Source organism: Callorhinus ursinus, unplaced genomic scaffold (assembly GCF_003265705.2).
Source record: "Callorhinus ursinus isolate GAN/ISIS: 27379988/994484 unplaced genomic scaffold, GSC_fseal_2.0 scaffold1, whole genome shotgun sequence".
Taxonomy (NCBI): Eukaryota; Metazoa; Chordata; class Mammalia; order Carnivora; family Otariidae; genus Callorhinus; species Callorhinus ursinus.
In genome coordinates this window covers 99,566,458-99,585,309 of record NW_027397063.1, presented here as the reverse complement: position 1 = coordinate 99,585,309, position 18,852 = coordinate 99,566,458, and the positions used below count along the sequence as shown (strand labels likewise).

The following is an 18,852-nucleotide window of genomic DNA, read 5'->3' as shown; positions in this document are numbered from 1 at the left end:
CTAATTTAATCTTTAGCTGAAAAACATGAGTATCTTTCACATGCCAGACTCAGTGCCAGGTATACCAGAAGACACACCAGGCCCTGTGTTCACGGAGTTCATGGTTCAGCTGGTTTAGAAGCTGAATCCTGTGGGACGCCTGGGTGGCTCAGTTGACTGGACTGGACGTCTGTCTTGGCTCAGGTCATGATCCCAGGGTCCTGAGATCGAGTTCTGCATCGTGCTCCCTGCTCAGCAGGAAGCCTGCTTCTCCCTCTCCCACTCCCCTTGCTTGTGTTCCCTCTCTCGCTATCTCTCTCTCTCTGTCAAATAAATAAATAAAATCTTAAGGGAAAAAAAAGAAGCTGAATCATGGTAGAAACTGCAGTAATCAAATAAAAATGCATGGCAATTTAGGTAGAGATCGCAGTGATTTAGCTAACAATGCAACTGCATTACTCCCAGTGTAGTACTGGTGCTTTGGTTCTTGTGGGTACTGTTGCTTCTCCAAAGAATATCAGGTTAATATCCTTCTTTGTCTAATTAATTAATTATTTAATTTTTAGAGAGTGAGAGAGAGCATGTGAGCCAGGGTGGGAAGCAGAGGGAGAGGGAGAGGGAGAATCTCAAGCAGACTCCCGGCTGAGCGCAGAGTCTGATGCAGGGCTCTATCTCAGGACCCTGAGATCATGACCTGAGCAGAAATCAGGGGTCCTTCCAGTGCTCAATGGACTGAGCCACCCACGCATTCCCTTCTTTGTCAAATTTCAGTGTGCTGAAAATAATGCTGAAATTGGGGCAGGGGAGACTTTGTTTTCTTTGTTTCTTGATTGGGTTTCTATGAAGAGTATGGGTATTCCATGGAGTGTTGGTGAAAAATAGTATTAAAGTTAATTTTTCAGTGTGGGATCCTGGGCAGTAAACTCTCAGAAGGGTGGCTTCACTTTCTGTATTGTTAGATTTCTTCATTTATGATTTGGGAAATTAATTTGATAAGCATTTTAGGAATATCTAGACCTAAAACTAGAATAGATTAGCACAACCTGATGGGATAGTGTTCTAGACACTTTGCAGTTCTTTTGTGTTAATGCTAATTTATTAATGTGATTAAATATTCTCTGAGGGACACAAAAATTAGTATGTGCTGAATTCACACACTTTGCAGTTCTTTTGTGTTGATGCTAATTTATGACTGTGAGTAAATATTCTATGAGGGACCCAAAAATTAACATGTACTGAATTCACACATTTTGTATAATTTCCTCAAATTCATTCCTCAAAGAGCATGGAGTTATGCCTTACATAATAAATTGTTGAATGAGCTCAACTTTATTTTGCTTTTTCCTCTAGGTGAAAAGAAATGGATTATCACAGACAGTTAGCCAGGAGGAGAGAAAGAGACAGGAGGTATGTTTTCTACTGAGCAGATACTTTAGAGCTCCGAAGAGAGTGTGTGTGCTTTCACCTGCTGTGTGCATTGGTTCAGTGTTTTCCTTTGAAAACGTATTCATTTTGTTCTTTTTGCGTTAAGCGGTATGTGTTCATTGTCAAATAAAACTACACATAAGAACCCAGGAAAGAAAACTTAAAATACCTTAATGTCATTTTAGCTTGAACAACACCTAGTCGAGGTATTTAAACTGGAAGAAATTATGTTGAAAAATGAAAGAGATGTCAGATCCTGGATGGAGACAGGATATTAGTGGGAAAACTGGTGTAATCTGAGTAAAGTATGTACATGTGTCTGCAGATAAAATGTAATGGACCGTGGTTATGTCGTGTGCCCTGGTTAGGGGAAGCTGGATGAAGGAAATGCAGGAGCTCCAAACCCTCTTTTCAAGGTTTCTATAAATCTAAAATTATACCAAAATAAAGGTTTACTTAATAAAAAATAAAACAGATAGTAATAGGATTTTACAACTTGAAATTTAAATAAATGCTGTTTACAGAAATTACTCATTGTAATAATATAGTGAAGTTCTCAACACTTTTCTCCTGTTACATGCATATTACTATGTTTATGTATATACATGCATATGAGCTGCACAAAGGACATGTGCTGTATTTTTATTTTATTGGCCATAAACTACCACAAAAATAAAAAGGAACATTACAGTGTCATTTTTTTTTTAAGTTTAAAAAAACAGAATAGTATATAACATTGGTCTACCCATCACTGAGAATCAACAAATGTATTACATTTATAATTTTTTCCTTATATTTTTTAAAGAAAACAAGACTTTCAATAAAGTAGAATCCCTGTGCTCTCCTTGGTGCCATTTCCTTCCTCTCCTCCCCAGAGTCAGCTATAATTATTAATTGATATGTACCTATCCAATCTGTTTTTTTTTTTAAGATTTTATTTATTTATTTGAAAGAGAGAGAGAGAGAGTGCACAGAGAGAGAGAGAATGCACAAGCGGTGGGAGGGAAGCAGAGGGAGAAGCAGACTCTCTGCTAAGCAGGGAGCCCGATGCAGGACTCGATCCCAGGACCCAGGGATCATGACCTGAGCCGAAGGCAGACACTTAACTGACTGAGCCACCCAGGTGCCTCTCAATCTGTGTTTTTAAATCATGTATTACATATATTTATGTACATATATTAGTGTACATATGTGAATGTTAAAATGTAGATAAGTGATGATTCTGAACATATTTTTTGTTTACTTTTGACATTCAATGCTATTTTGGGGATTTATCTATGTTAATGTATATTAATCTAGATCATTCATTCAAACCACTATATAGTATTCCACTGTATAAATACCACCCTAAAAAAATCTGTTGTCCAAATCTTGGACAGTGTTTTTTTTTTTTTTATTATTAACATTGCAGCATAAATAATGTTTGTGGACAAATTCAAGAGCTACTCCAGGGTCCTAACCCCATTTGAACATATGTGTTCTTTTAAACCTTTTCTATTTGAACCTATTTATTTCCTTTATATTTTGAAAACATTCAGATTTGTGATATAAAAAAAACTAACGACAGCAGCAAATCTAACTTTATGGTTCCTTTCGAGTCCATATATATATATATATATATATATATATATATGGATATATATATAGCTATTTTTAGAAAGTTTAACCCAATTTGCTTTTAAGTAGTTGATGGCTCTATTGTAAGATGTTTTAACAGTTATTACATTAAACCTATTATATTAAACTACCACTTAATCATCTTTTCCTGTGATCTATTCTGTATAGTTCATGTGATCTTTTTGTTTAAATCTTAGTATTTTGCATTTGATTACAAAAGCCTTTGCTTTTGAAAATATTTTGTCATTCAGGGTTCCATATCTATTAACAACATGACATCCACTATTTTTGGTCAGGAAGCGACAGTTTTCTTCAGTTTGTGCTACATTTCCCAGGGATAATTGTATCGATTGGATAGAATTATACAAGATACAGGTCAAGTGAGACTCTTCATGTTCTTACTCTTTACTCATCAGATGATTATATCACTTAAGTCCCTGGAGCACAACTGAGGCTAGGCCAGCACCTTTAAAGTTTATAGATGCTGAAAAGGGAGATGAACATTGAGACCGTCCCCATTAACCTGACCTACAGAATATGGCCCACTTACCAGCAGCTGGGCGTCCACTTGCCTGTGTCTGCCTGCTCTCACCCAGCTTCAGCCATAGCACAGGGACTTACGGCAAGAATCTTCTGGGCCTTTTAGGCCAAGGGCTTGAGGAGACATATCTGGAGGCCAAGGTGATGATGGCAGTGTTACCAGGGAGATCTCTGGGGAGGATGTGAATTTCAGGCCTGCAAGGATATTTACCACCCCTGCCTGAGGAGGAATCCCTGTGTTGCCATTCTTGGAGGATCTGAAGGTGATTTTGTTAAGGAGCTAGATGAATTCCTTACACAGGGCGTTGGTGCCTACCCATATATGTGGGTTGGCTTTTTATCATTAATGAACACTTACCAGGTAAACGACTGTGTGCCTGACACCAAGCATTTCTGCAGTGGGTCTTGAGATACTGACGGGAGCAGAAAGGGTGTCTTGTTGAATGAACAGAATTACTTTCAGTTGTATGAGTTTAATATAAAAGAATTCCTGTGGCTGATGAGAACCTTTTGAGGGTAGATACAGTCATGCTCTTCTACTATACCCTGACTCTTTGCTGTAATTGACTGCAAATTTGCTGGATTAAAATACGGGGAGAGAAGGGACCCACATAAGAGGAGAGCAAAGAAATGTATTTGTGAGAAATTTTCTTGGAATCCCAAGTGGTGTCTATAAACCCTTAGTGTCCCAGAGCCGCATACTTTGAAAACAGGCCTGGAGGAGATGACCCCAAAGGTTAATTAATGTCACACTGAGATTTTATGGCATGCCCTAAGCTTCCCTTCCATAGATTCTACCCCTTGACAAAGCATGACCTCAGGATGCAATCTCAAGTCATCTAAATGCTTTCACTTTTTCATTTTTACACTGTGGGCAGTGACTGACTCTACTTCCTGAGGTTTGGGTGTATGTGCCTTATATAAAAAAGACAGTAGTTTGGTGATGCATTTTTCTTCATGCTTATCTTTTTGTGCTTTTTAAGATATGTGTTTTTATAGGAGAATTATGAAAACTTTATTTAGTTCTTCAATTACAATAATTAATAATACATTTCTTTTTCCTTCATACCAGGCTATCTTTGAAGTCATATCCTCTGAACATTCCTATTTACTCAGTTTGGAGATCTTGATACGAATGTTTAAAAATTCTAAAGAACTGAGTGATACAATGACCAAAACAGAGAGTCACCATCTTTTCTCCAACATTACAGATGTCTGTGAGGCAAGCAAAAAGTAAGTTCACCTTAGCTGGCCTTTGGTCATACCAAGACCTTCCTTACTAACAAACATCTATGTTATCTCAAAGGGAAGACCTTTAGAAGTATGAAGTCTCTCATTGGCTCAGTTGGCTTTTATCTTGATCCCTTGAAATAAATTTTAAGATACGTTTCGGGTTGTTGATGTATAGACGGATGGCAAGTGTGTAATAAATTGTCACCACAGACAGTTACATCTGAGGTCTCTCACTCCTTCTGTGTCCCTGCCTCTTCTTCTTCCTTTTATTTTATTTTATTTATTTATTTTTTTAAAGATTTTATTTATTTATTTGAGAGAGAGAGAATGAGAGATATCATGAGAGGGAAGAGGGTCAGAGGGAGAAGCAGACTCCCTGCTGAGCAGGGAGCCCGATGTGGGACTCGATCCCAGGAGTCCAGGATCATGACCGGAGCTGAAGGCAGTCGCTTAACCAACTGAGCCACCCAGGTGCCCTTCTTCTTCCTTTTAAATTATACGGATAATAGAACAACCTTTAGTTGTGAGGGAAAATAACTCATGGTAGTACTATTCAAATACAAAAATTATTTTTGTTTACATTTTCATATTTTTTGTTCATCTATGTAAATATTACTTTGAAAATGTAGTCATAGTGACCATAATGATTTTCTTAGGTTTTCGCTGCTTAACATTCCATAAGCACTATTCGAGGGGAGTTTTCCTTATTAGTTTTAACAGGTGTAGGAATCTCAGTTCGTATACCCCTAGTGAGCTGTTACATTCTTCTGAGTGAACTACAGAGCCTATATAGGAGCCCTGTGTCATCAGTGATGGCTCATTGAGCCATCCTAAGTTGCTATTTTGGTAGATCAAAATGGTTGAATATTGGCAATTTTATACAGTTGGGTCAAAGGTGGCTTTACTGTATAATTAATGAAGCCTAAGCTTCAGTGTTTCTCACTTGCAAAGGTACCTCTTAAATATTTGCTTTTGTGCCTAATTTCTTTCTTGGTGGGCCTACATACTGTACAAGCTCTAGGGCCCACAAAAATTGGCTCTGTCCCTGGGGGGAGTATCTGGATGTATCTTGCAAATCTGGACCTTGCTTATTTGTCACATGAGGGCAGAGCCAAGCAGCCAGGAATGATAACATGTTCATGCCTGCTGGCTCCATCACTGCGTGCAGGGAGATCTTCCTTTTGAACTTACAAGATGGAACATTCATGCTGAACAGGTTAGCATGTGAGTTGGGGCTACTTCAGAGAGCTGGAGTTTGTGGTCAGATCAATGAGATCTTCAAATTTCCATGATAGTGGCACAACTTCAGAAGCCAGATTCTGCCTCAGGAAGAGATCCTGGCAATCTTGAGACTGAAATGGCTACTTAAAAATATATGTTCAGAGGACCTCCTGGGCCTTCGGGAACACTGGGCCCATGGTGTGTGGGTGGTGGCATGTACCACCACTTGGAAATCCTTGTTTAGAAGCTGGGTTGTTGCTTGTGTTCAGCCTACTGGTCCTTTTGGTACCAGTCTTGCCAGTTTCAGTAAGAGAAATGAAAATCTCTTTTCTCCTTCGGTGAAGAGCTCAGAACAAGAGCCTTCAATGATGTGTCCCTGTTTGAAAGGTATTCAGATTTCAGAATGAGCCTCTTTCATTTTAACTTGTACTTGGGTTGATCTACAAAAACAAAGCTCTGTATTAGACACACAGCTATCAAGAATTATTACTGTTTTGATAACTATAAAATGTAAGTCATGATTTAAATGAGGATGTGTTTTCTGAAAACCGCAGTGGCGTGTTTTTGTGCGCAAAGCATGTGCTTTGGGTCCTTATGGTCTTTGAGCCCTGACAGCACGGCTTTCGTATCATCGTGGTTCACAAGGGACCTGGGCTCAAACAGTTGATTCTCCTTTTGGTAGTTGGTTAACCTTGAGCAGGTTGCTACAAGTCACCCCCTCAATTATTTATTTATTAAATGGGGATTGGAAAAAATCTGTATCTGGTTAACCCTGAAATAACTCATTTTATTTAAATTATAGATTAATATTTTATTATTTTAATTTCAATCTCTTACAAAATTTAAATCTTTTATGATTTTATTAAAAAGTTTTCATTTCTATACTGGCTTATAGTAAGACACTATTCTGGACATTTTTGTTTATTTCTTATTTTTAAAACAAAACTCAAAATTCTTAACCTCCATTAAAAGATAAAGAAAGAAACATTTTTTATATTTTTACTTTGTTTTTACTTAAAAGGCAGTGTTTTTTCTTTTTCAACATGTTATTTATTTATTTCAGAGAGAGAGAGAGAGAGCGGGTGGTTGGAGGAGCAGAGGGAGAGGGAGGGAGCCCAACACAGGGCTCAGTCTCACAATCCTGAGATCATGATGTGAGCCGAAATCAAGAGTCAGATGCTTAACCGACTGAGCCACCCAGGTGCCTTAAAAGGCAGTGTTGTAATTTGGATGGCTACCTGTGTGATACTTGATCTCTGTTATAATATATTTCAACTAGGATTGTTTAGCTTCTACATGATAATCCAATGTCTGTATCATAGAAACATATTACAAAAGTTTATTCAATTTAGTTTGAAACACTCATTTTAGATACAGCGCTTTATAAAAATTCAGAATGCTCAGATTTGCAAAGCTCGTCTCATTATGTAATGCCTCTTTGCTGAACTTCTAGCATTTGGTCTCCAAGTGACTCTAAAGTGATAACTACTTAATGTGCTGCCCCAGAAAAGAGTTTCCAATTGTAAGAAAATGCTAAATAAAATGTTGAATAAAGCAAATGACTGGTGTTTAAGTCAGTGATTACTGACGAAGGATGACATTGTTCAGTGTGGCATAATGAAGACTCCCTTCATTGTACTTCCCCCTAATGAAAAATTGTAGCCAGAGGTGATGGGATATTTAGAGTAGGGCGAGGTCAGAACATGCTCGATATTCAGCTTTGTGAATTGAAGAGTGCGACATCTGGTCCCCTTTATAGTGGCTCAGGCTGTTAAATAACACTAAGAAGCCCTTCTGTGTAACAAGACATTATAGGAAAGCAGGCAGGGACGAGATCATTCTGATGCTGGGTGTGAGAGCTTATCAGTGGTGTGTCCCTACTAAGTCTTTTCTTTATAAAGAATTGCTCACTTCAGTCCACACTTGTGGAGTCTCCTATTCTGCAAGATGCCTGGGTTCTAGAGCATTTGGTGGCTGTTGGTCTTCGGGGGTCAGTGGCGGCTGGTGAATCATCCACAGTGTGTGTGCGGAGGAATCCTAGAGCAGGTATGGGTCACTGAAATGCATAGGTATGGGTCGCACTGGAGGTTGTGGGCTTAAGGAGCCCGGTGAGAATCATCGAAGGTGAGGGTGAGAACAGATGGTGCTGGCCTTTCTGTGCTGCTGAGGCGTTTTCACGGTTTCCTGAAGGCTGTGTGGAAACCTTGAGCGATCCAGTAGGGGATGGCCGTGGTGGTCGGGGACACGACAGCATGCTGTTTGCATTAGAGAGGAGGTGAAGGTGGTGAAAGATTTTACGCCATGACAGTAACATAGCCACACGTGTTGGGAAACCAAGAGAGGGCCTAAGAGCAAGGACTTGAGGGTTATTTGGAACATGGAGTCTTGAGGACTTGGTGAGAAAGAGGAGTTTTGTTTGCCTCTTAGGTGTCTGACTGGTCGACTGTAGACAGTGCTGAAGAACTTTGCAATATGCTTGCTTTTCTTTTTCCCAGTGCAAACTTAAAACATTGGTATTTCTTTAGGAAGTGATTTTAAAGCTAAAACTCTGCTGTCTTCAATTTCTGCAGAGTACAATAAAAATATCCATCAGTGTGCTTTTGTGTCCTAAGGAACTGAATTGATTCCCAACCTATAATGAGCAGCTAATGCCAAACTTTTCAGTTTCTGCCTTGTGTGGAAGAGTAAATTATAAAAATAATAAACATACAAAATGATACCCAGTACTTGTTCCCCCAGAAGATTCTTTTTCCCGACTGCCCTATTTCTCTTCGTGTAACAGAAAAACTTCTTTTTTTAAAACCAAACTTCTTCAGCTGATAGTTGAAAGTCAGTGACAGCCAGAAGCCACTTTTTATGACATGCTTTGGCTTTTTCTTTGTCCTGAGATAAATAAGTGAAGAAGTTGATTTGAAATTCATGAATATTTTAGTCCACATTGTTCAGCTTTTATCAATAACCAGTGTCTGAAGTAATCGTAAAAGAACTAAGTAGTTATTTAAGCATCTTTTCAAGTAGGGGAAGAAAGACTACAGGTGTCTGAATAATAGTCCCAGTCCTTTCAGGTAAGACTGTGGAAAAGCAGTGGGTCTGAAGTTGTTATAGAAGGTCTTTGTAACTGATGCTACCCATTGAAAGATGACTGCTGAGACACATGCCCTTCAGTTCATTCCCTTCTGAAATCCCATGAAAAATGATAGGATAGTCAATGCACAAACCCCCAAGGATTGAATAACAACAACAACAAGAAAAGAGACAAGAGCTGCCATATTTTGGAACCTGAGAACAGATGGACTCTTAGTAACTGTTTCAGGCAATCTGGGGAGGTTAACTCTAAGCAGGTAGTGAGGAAAGTCAAGAAAGAACCAGATTTAAACTCTAGAACCTCTGGAAGGTGCAGGAATTGATGAAGTTGGAGTAAAGGTGTGACTAAAAACAGGATTTTTGTGAAAGCCAGTTTGAGAAGTGGAGCCCAGACCCTCCCTCCCGCACCCCCTTCAGCTCTGCACAGCTGGGTGATACCCTGCTTCACCCAGGAGCAGGGCAAAATAGATGGACTCCGGACCGAGAGAGCCAGGCCCAAGTGAGGGAGGGCCTATAGCACAGGAAACCAGGTACGGTGACAGCTGACACCTTGGAGCCCCACTCTCCTTTTGGGACACTGGTCACCAGGTGCATGTGTACCCTTCACTCTGTTTTTGTCAAATGGCAGTTGGCGTTAGTTTGAGCTAAGTAATGTTTTACAATTTTTATCAACAATATTTGTGTTTAAATACATTATTACTGCAATTACCATTATTAAGTTTTGTAGGAAGCAACAAGTTGAAGATGACAGCACAAATACATTAAAGCCTCAAACTTTGAAAAATACATCGTTTTAGCATCGCGGTAGGCAAATACTTACTACCTCTCAGTCTTAGTTGTCCCTCTCTCTAATGGGGACCATGGCTTATCTAGCCTCATAGGGTTGGTACGATGATTAAAGGAGATAATTCTTAGCACCACACTAGGTAAGCTTTCAAGCGGCAGTGATTTTGTTGATAATATTACTGCGATTCTGATCGCCTCTGCCTGGTACTCTGAAATGTGTCTGGACTTTTTATGTGATGACTTGAATGATGTGCTCTCTATATTTGTCTCTGCTGGCATTGCTCTAGGACGAGTTTAAAGGACAGGTCTTGTCTCATAGACTCTAGCACAGCGTTTTGTATGGGTTTGTTTTTAAAGGTGGTTGTGGCATGTCTTACAACATTCTAACAATCACCTTCGTTTTGACATTGAATGAAGTCCAGATAAACGGATTCTTTCCTAATCATAAAGCATGTTAGTCCTGACTTAGGACTAAAATCTGAGCTGTTTGCTTCCTCTCAGCCTGGTCTTTGCCTGGCAAACAGTAGATTCCTTTGGACTTCCAAACAGGCCCTGACATGCTCCAGCTGCCAATTAGGCCATTCTCCTGGTTAGTTTTTGCAGATGTTTGGGGCTACTACATGCTTTTTTGCCTTCTTGCCTTGCTTTTGCAAGCTCCAAGAGTCTGTGGATTCCGAGTTGTCACATGGAGATTTAAGCTTGGACAGTGCTTCTGGTTGGGACAGATGGAAGTGTTACCAAGCTTTGTCATTAGCTGTTATCAATCTTAAATGAGGGTAGAACTTTGGAAAAAGAAACAATGGCTGGGGCTTAGTTGCAGTATTTCATCTGCATTGCATTTACAGCTGGAGATTTTGAACCATTACATGGATTTTTGACTCTGCCGGTTGTGAGTTAAACAAGCAGGACCACACAGTTTTTCTGGCCGATGGAAAAGATTTTAATGTAAACTTTGTGATCTAGCCAAGTTAAATCTAGCACTTGATTTAAGCATGAGGAAGATGGTTGATGAATTAAATTTCAAAAGCAAGCTCCTTTAAGCTTGCTGATTGCTCGTTTATTGTGGGATGTTGCTCCTAAATGCAACGTTAATTATTAGCACCTGGGCATCAATTTTATGTTTTTCCAGGGCTTTTCTTATTTCAGCTGATTTAATCCTTTATAGTGTCCTGGGGAGTACCGTCATTTCTCTGCGGCAGGTAAGGAGATTGAGACCCAAATTATGTGAATTGGTTTAAGGTCATTCACGTTTTTAAATGGAATTGAAACTAGTGATTTTTTTTTTTTTTGATTCTTCAGAATGCATTCTCCAAGACCACTTTTCCAAAACTACACATATATTTTAAGTGCAGTTGAGGTTTCGGCCTAAAGAACTAAATTTCAGTTTAGCCTCTGCTAGGGATTGCCTATCTGGAAAATAATTAGGATTTACTCTTTTTGGTGTATATCACCCTTGGAGCTAGTTACAGAACGTGTTTAGACTCTTATCTAATATTTGAATGTCTTTGACCTTTTAGAATGTAGAGACTTTAAAAACAAAGAACATCTCGTTTTCTGACACTGCTCAGTGCATGGCACATCATAGACATCATCTTGTCATTTCCCTGTGGTCATCGTTCCAGTAAAGATACTGTCCAGTATCTTTACCACAGACAGTCTCTGAATGTGGCTCCGTGGTTGAAGTGTTGACAATATAAGCTAATTGATTATGAAAGTGTCCTATAATTTATATCTTATCAGAAGCCCTAACATGCAGCTATACAATAAAATTAAAAAGACATCCAAATTGTTTATGTCATTAAACTACTTGCCCAATGATGTGGGGAAGAAAATGAAATGCATGTTTGGAAAGTGTTGTCTGAATTCAGATTAAAAAAAAGAACTAAATAAATTCAGATTAGGTGCTGCTTTGTGAAAAGTCTAATGTTTTCAAAGTAAACTTTCATAGAAAATGAGTTTGCAAGTCCTTCTTAAGACTTAAATGAAAGAATTCTTTGTCCCTTAGGTGGTAATATAAATACTGAGCAACCTTGCAGGAAAATATTTTAATTTTTAAAATGTCAGCTTTGTGTAAAAGCTGTGAAAATACGATTTTATTAAAAAATCTGAAATCACTTTCTATATACTAAGAAGACAGGTGAATACTGTTTTAAATATTAATTCAGTATATTATTACCATATTCTTAGCCTATTTTTTTAAAGGATGTGGATTAAATCATACAACCCCTGCGATTTTAGATTTTACAAGTGTATTTATAGAAAAATATCTTGAGGAAAATGTGTATCATGAATGGCATTTGTTAAAGGACCTAACCGATACTTTATCTATACGGTGTTTTCTTTGGATTTCAAAAAGGTTTCAGGAAATGATTTGAGTTTAGAAAAAAATTTGGTGGAAAGGTTCCATAGAAATGTCAAGATTGGCTAAGATTGACCTTGTCACTTGTGGGGGTTTCAAACAAAGGTCCCTTTGTTGCAAGAAAACTGTCTCTGTATCGGGAGTTCATTGGAATTTCTTTTCTAGCAGAGAAGGGTGATATGAACGACCAGAACAGGGTACAATAGCAGTGTTTGTGTTTATCTGCTGGAGTTGTCCTGTTTTGGAGCGCCTACTTCTGATTCTCTTGCATCTTGTGTATATTTGATGAACAACACTGAGTTATACGTATTTCTGTATATATTTGTGTATGTTCGTAGGTATCTTTGCAAAATCTGCTAAGAATAAGTTGTTTTCCAGGACATTTTTGATAGCCACTCTCATAAGTTGAAATTTTACTTGAGGTCTAGTCTGTTGAAAAGAGAGCAGAAGTGATTAAGCCATGAAATTATTCTCTAGGATTTTAGTAAGTAATATTAAATGAAAGATCCTTAGGAGGACTGTTTTTTAAAAATCTCTATCACAGAGTGAGCGGCCTTGTGCCTAATTTTTGGAGCATCTGATAGGGTCATTTGAAAATTCATGTTTTGCAGGTTTTAAACCATATTAAATATCAGTGAAGAGTTTGGGTTGCTTTGTTTATGTTTGTGCCATCCGTGGGGATCACTGTATTAAAATGCCTTTAGTTGGACACTTGCCCATCCCTTTATTTTTCTTCTTTCGGTCTTCCTGGCCAATATCCAGTTTACTAACACAAAACTATTTTTGTTATCAGAATATAGTTTGATTAATTTAGAATATCAGAATATCAGTTAACCAATTTATTAATAAATTCAGAGATCAGGATGACATTTTATTAACATTTCTGAGTGGTATACACTGGGGCGGTTCTGCTTTTTTGCTTATTAAGTATCCTTTCCAACTGAGAAAGTATAATTATTTAAACTCAAAACACGCTTCCCCTGCATGTTTTTGAATATGGACTCTTTGAAGACCCCTGTGTTTGGAAGGTCAGATGTTCAAACTGGAGAAATTTTGGCTTGCCTTTGTCTGTTTTATTGCAGACTTTCTTGGCATGAACTGATACCGAATTTTGAAGACCAGTTCTCATTGATCACACTTCTCTCTCCTGAGCCCGGAGCAGGGAATGCTAATCTTATCTGTAGGCAGATCACTTCATCCTTCCACATGTCAGCTGTTAAGTGAGTTTTCCATCAGCATGGAGCTCATGTTTATCAGACTAACTAAGGAATCTAAAACTGGGGCCCTGAGGTCCTCGGCCGCTTGGGAGTCGGTTATCACCAACTCACACTTGGAGAATTACTTATTCCTACAGTGCTTTTGCTAGACAGTATATTTTCCTCATGGTATGAATTCAGGAAAGTTGGTCTCACGAGGGTGGGCTTTGCATACATTCCCTTAGGCTCAGAAGTCTGACTTAGATTAGGGCCTGGATGTGGTAAAAGCCTTTTGGGGATGGTATGAGAAAATGTAGCTGTACACATTGCCAGTATTCTGTTTTTTAATGTGGGAGAGATTGGCTAGAAGAAGTAAAGATGTGAATAACCTGCTAATAAGATAATATGTGAAAACGGTTTTCTGAGAGTCAACATCCAAGCTATGAAAAACAGATGGGGCGGAGGGCTCTCAAAGCCTAACTGCCTTTCCTTTCCTCTGCAAAGTGTTGAACACCATATTTGAGGAAAACGTGGCATAACATTTTGATTATCTTAGTGGATGTATTTCTTTTTAGCAAGCCTGGAATTCAACTGTAGGCAAAGTGTGACGAGGTGAAAGTTTAATTTGTCTAGAACTGCTTAGATCCATTTGAAATGAGTCTTTTTTCCCTGTGAGCTGTGTACGCCCTCGAGAAGGGCTGGCTAGATGTGGATCCATCTGGAGGATGTTATAATCCAAGAAAGAGTGGGTGAGAGGTCCCACCCACCACCACCCAAAATAATATGTATATATGGTGAAAAATGCAAATTCTGCCAATGGATTTGTTGTGTAGCTTCCAGAAATGTTCTTTACACACACAAGTATGATTTTTTTTAATAGGATGATAGCTTACTGCACACACCATTATGCACCAGTACCTATTTACTTTTCTTTTAGTTTGTCAAACAGCCAGTCTTAAATGAAGAATAGCACTAGGTACGTTTTTTTTTTTTATTCCTTCCTGTACTCCCCAAATAAGCCAGGGCTACCCTGTTTTGTTTCCTACTTTAAGTGAATGGTTCCCCATAAGTTATGAAATTTATTTTCTTGGGGAAATAAGTCATTTCTGTGAATATGAGATTTTTAGGCATTATATCTTCCTCTTTAATAAAATATTCTATCAGAGTATTGATAGGATGAGGTTCCCCCCGCCCCAGCATAATTTATAGAGCGCCCTACTGTGTAACACGCGTTGTGCTAGGCATTGGAAATGTAACAGTGGGTAGGACAGGCACAGTTCTTGTCCTGGTGATCTGACGGGGTAAACACATGTGGAACAGGTCCCTGAGAGATGGAAACCTGAGAACCCCTCACAGCAGGACTCAGGATGGCCCAGGAACCAGGGAAGTGACTTTTCTAACCTTTAGTTACTCTTCCTTCCTCATGTTCCCTTACTAGATTAATCTCGTAAGATTAATAATCTTTAATAGATGTTTTAATTCACACATAATTCCATTTTGTCTTTATATGTAGAAATACCATACTAGTTATATGTTGTTAATTATTTTGTATTTGCAGGTAACTTGATTAACTGGGCAACTGGTATATATGGAATGGGTCTTAGTAAACCAACATTTCTGTGATGTTATAAATTGATCATTTAACTACAGTATGAAGATTTTTATTTAAAGAAAAAGAGAGCCTGGGTTGTATCTGTCACAGTTCAAAATACTAAATATGCTCCTAGTTTGAATACATAATTCTTCAATTTCCTTACTTCTGAGTGATTTATAAATCTGGGAGATTTGGATACTGTGAGTTTATCTAGCTTAAGGAAAAGTCATCTGATTTATGCTTTACTAGAAACTCCTTTTATATCATGTTCTTAGATGATGTTTGGTTTTGTTAAAATTTCTCTAATTCTTGATTACAGCTTTGTTTTAACTTCCAGATGACTTATTTGAAATAGGAAATAGAAATTGTAAAACCTACCAATCATGTTAGATAATTAGCTTGACTAAGATCTAGCCCACTTGCTACTAATCTGTGTCTCATAGTAAATGCTGTGGTACCACTGAGCTCGATTAACACTTTTACTTTATTTTGTGACTAATAAACGATTTCCATGGTCTTTGAGGATTGAGGGAGAGCTTAGAGGCCATCTATCCCAGTCTGTAACTTAAGAGTTCCCCAGGCCTCACAGCTGATAAGAATCAGAGCTAAATCTAGAACCCAGACTTCTGACCCTTGCTTGACTCATTTTTTTTTACAGGAGAGAATATTTCATTGTGTTTTTAATAAGTTATATATGTACATGGCTTAAAAGTGCAATGTCAATGGTATAGACTTACGTCCTGAGATGCGCTCTACACCCTCTGATCCCCATTGGTCCTGTTACCCCTCCCCCTCTTTTGCCGTGAAAGATGTCTTGTTTCTCCCGCCAGCATTTCTTCATGCAAGTGTAGGCAAATATGAATGGCTTCTTGCTGTCCCTCTTTTCCTAAGAGGTAGCATATTGACAGTATATACTATTCTGCACCCTATTTTCTCTCATTGGGGTTTAAATTTAGGCTCCCTGAAAAGAGTCAGTGTACCTACCAATCCCACTACATTTGCTACAGTTAGATCAGAACCAGGTTCCTATATTTAGCCTGACTCTGTAGCATATGAGAAATAGGGGGCTTAGCTCTGTAAAGACCATGTAGTGAAAAATTATTAGAAATGGAAAATAAAACTCAAGATGAAAAGTTACTAAAATTACTATTATTTGACCCAAGGAAGAGAAGGTTTGGGCATGAGTACTTTATAGATAAGAAAAGAAGGCTTAGAGGGAGGTAAGTTACCCCAGTCACCCAACCAGTGGGTGTCTGAGTCGGGACTTGCACTCAGATTTGCCTGTTAGTATCGAAATCTCTGTTCTCTTGCTGCTGCAGGAGCTTGATACCTTTGTTAGTGACAGGTACAGTTGATACTCATTGTTTGTGGATTCCATATTGGCAAATTGGCCTACTACTCACTAAAATGTATTTGTAACCCAGAATTAATACTTGCTGTGCTTTTGCAGTCATTCAGACATGCAATCTATTTAATGTCACAGTTTTCACATTTTTGTGGGCCTTTTGGTTGGTGATCTTGCTGTTTAAAAGCAAACCCGCCCCCCCGCCCCCCAGAACTAGAGATATAGTGTGGAATTGCTATCTGGAGTTTCTAGGTTCAAGAAGCCTTCCTGCGCCTTATGGAGAAAATGCATGTGGTAGGGTAGATAAGCTTTGTCAGGCATGAGTTATGGTGCTGTTGGCCACAAGTTCAATGCTAGGGAATTAATAATATTAAATGAAACATCTTTAAACAGAGACATACGTAAAACAAGGTTAGGTATTGATCAATTGATGAAAATGCGGTGACCAGACGCTTAGGGGAAGCTAACCCTATATTTCCACTAGGAGCAATGGTTCAGTATTCACTAATTCAGTGTTCACAGTGACTTTATAGGACATGATTACCATGAATAATGAGAATCTACTACACATGCAAAACTCGAGTGTCCAGCTCCTTGCTAGCTCTGGTTGGGTTTATCTTTTCTCATTCTACCCTAAGGTACATCAGAAGTAATTTCAATTGGATGTAAAAGAAAGGAAATTACACAGTAATGAAATAATTCAGGACTGTGAAAAACTGTGATTAAGATTTGTTGTTTTAAAACACTGTAAAGATTGAGACTTCTAGAATGTCGCTAAAGTTGTTGTCCAGTATGGCGTGGTAACTACCCAAGAGTGTCATCCGTTGGCCTGGGGTTCCAATCCCTGTTCTACCTCTTGTCCTGTGTGACCTTGCGCAAGCGTTTTAACATCGTTGTGCCTCAGGATCCACGTACATAAAGTGGAGATGATAATGATACCTGCTTCCTTGGGTTGTTATGGAAATTAAATTAGTCAGTACATGAAAAGCAGAATAGTTGCTGGTATTCAGTTAAGTGCTCTTTAAATTATTAGCATAATTGCACGTTCTCATCTGCCCAGGATAATTTCAGTTGTTCAGGTGTAATTATCAATTGCCCCATTTCACTCTCAAAAGGTGTCTCAATTTGGAGGGTAAATTATGCGTTGATACAAGCCAGCTGTGAGGGTGATTCTTCATTATCAGATAATACCTAAGCAGCGGCTACTTTTCTAAACACAAGCTGGGATGATGATTTTCTTTTTTCCTCTTCAAGAACTAGGGTGAAAACTCCCTTCTCCTAGTTTTGGAGGGCGTCTGGGGGGAGAGGAATTGAAGATGAACAGTTTGAGTATTCAGGTGTGGCAGGAAGGTGCGTGACTTTTACTTATTTTGCTTCCTGCTCTATGAAAAAGAGTAGCCTGGAGTCTAGTTCTGGTTAGAGAGTGATGTCTTTCCTACTGGTCAGCTATTTCCCCGGTAGCCAGGAAGGACATGTGCGGAACACTACCAGTCAAGGGATCTAAGAGATCAGGGTTGGTTAAGAAGCTCCCAAAAAACTCATCTTAACTTTTAACCACATGAGAAGAATTGGGGTGCCTGTGGACTCCACTGATGGAAGTAAGTATAAACTGGTGGCTGATGTCACTGCTCCTGAAGGATGACAAGGGCCCTCCTTCCTCTGGAGATCTTTAGAAAAAGCATTATATACCTTTCTAGCTAGGATGCTGTAAATACACACCGATCCACAGGAACAGAGATGGAGTGGTAAGCTTTTAGATGTCCCTCTTCACTTGGCTCATTCACCGCTGTTGTTTTAATATACTTTATTTTTTAGAACAATTTTTGGTTACAGCAAAATTGCGTGGAAAGGACAGAGATTTCCCAGATAACTCCCTGACCTCCCAAAAGCCCAGCCTCCCTCACCGTCAGCACCTTCCTCTAGAGTGGTACACTTGTGACCATCCAACCCTGCTGACCCATCATTTCACCCCAAATCGTAGTTTACGTTAGGGTTCATTCTTGGTGTTGCACAATCTATGGGTTTTGACCAATGTGTAAGGACACGCATCCACCATTATAGCATCATACAGGTTAGTTTCACTGCCCCAGGAATGCCCTGTGTTCTATCTGTTCATCCCTCCCTCTCCCCAAGCCCCGGGCAACCACTGATCTTTTTACTGTCTCCATAGTTTGCCTTTCACCATAGTGTTGAGTTCTTAAGTGGTTATTTGTCCCTCATGCCTTGTACCTTTTGAAATGGCTGTAAGACCTGGAGAGGCAGTGCTGGATAGGCGGTTAGGTGTGTAAGTCTGGATTTGGCAGTTTGATGCTTGGAAACATATTTGGGAGTGGTTGGCATTTAGATGGAATTTCAGGCAAGGGTGGCTGGTTGAGGTTCCTGGGGAATGAGCACCAAGCCCTGGGACCTTCCAACGCTAAGAGACTGGGAAGGTGGGAGAGGAGCCAGTGAAGGAGACTGAGGAGGAGCAGCC

At 39.1% G+C, this 18,852-nt stretch overlaps 1 protein-coding gene across 4 annotated transcripts in view; it reads left to right on the top strand.

Moving 5' to 3' along the window:
• ARHGEF26 (Rho guanine nucleotide exchange factor 26) overlaps positions 1–18,852 on the top strand; it is a 118,963-nt gene that overhangs the window by 25,559 nt on the left and 74,552 nt on the right. For all 4 annotated transcript variants that reach the window (XM_025880120.2, XM_073898386.1, XM_073898380.1 and 1 more), the window contains 2 exons: positions 1,330–1,386; positions 4,634–4,794. In XM_025880120.2, coding sequence (XP_025735905.1) covers positions 1,330–1,386; positions 4,634–4,794 — 218 coding nt within the window. The remainder of the gene's footprint in view (positions 1–1,329; positions 1,387–4,633; positions 4,795–18,852) is intronic.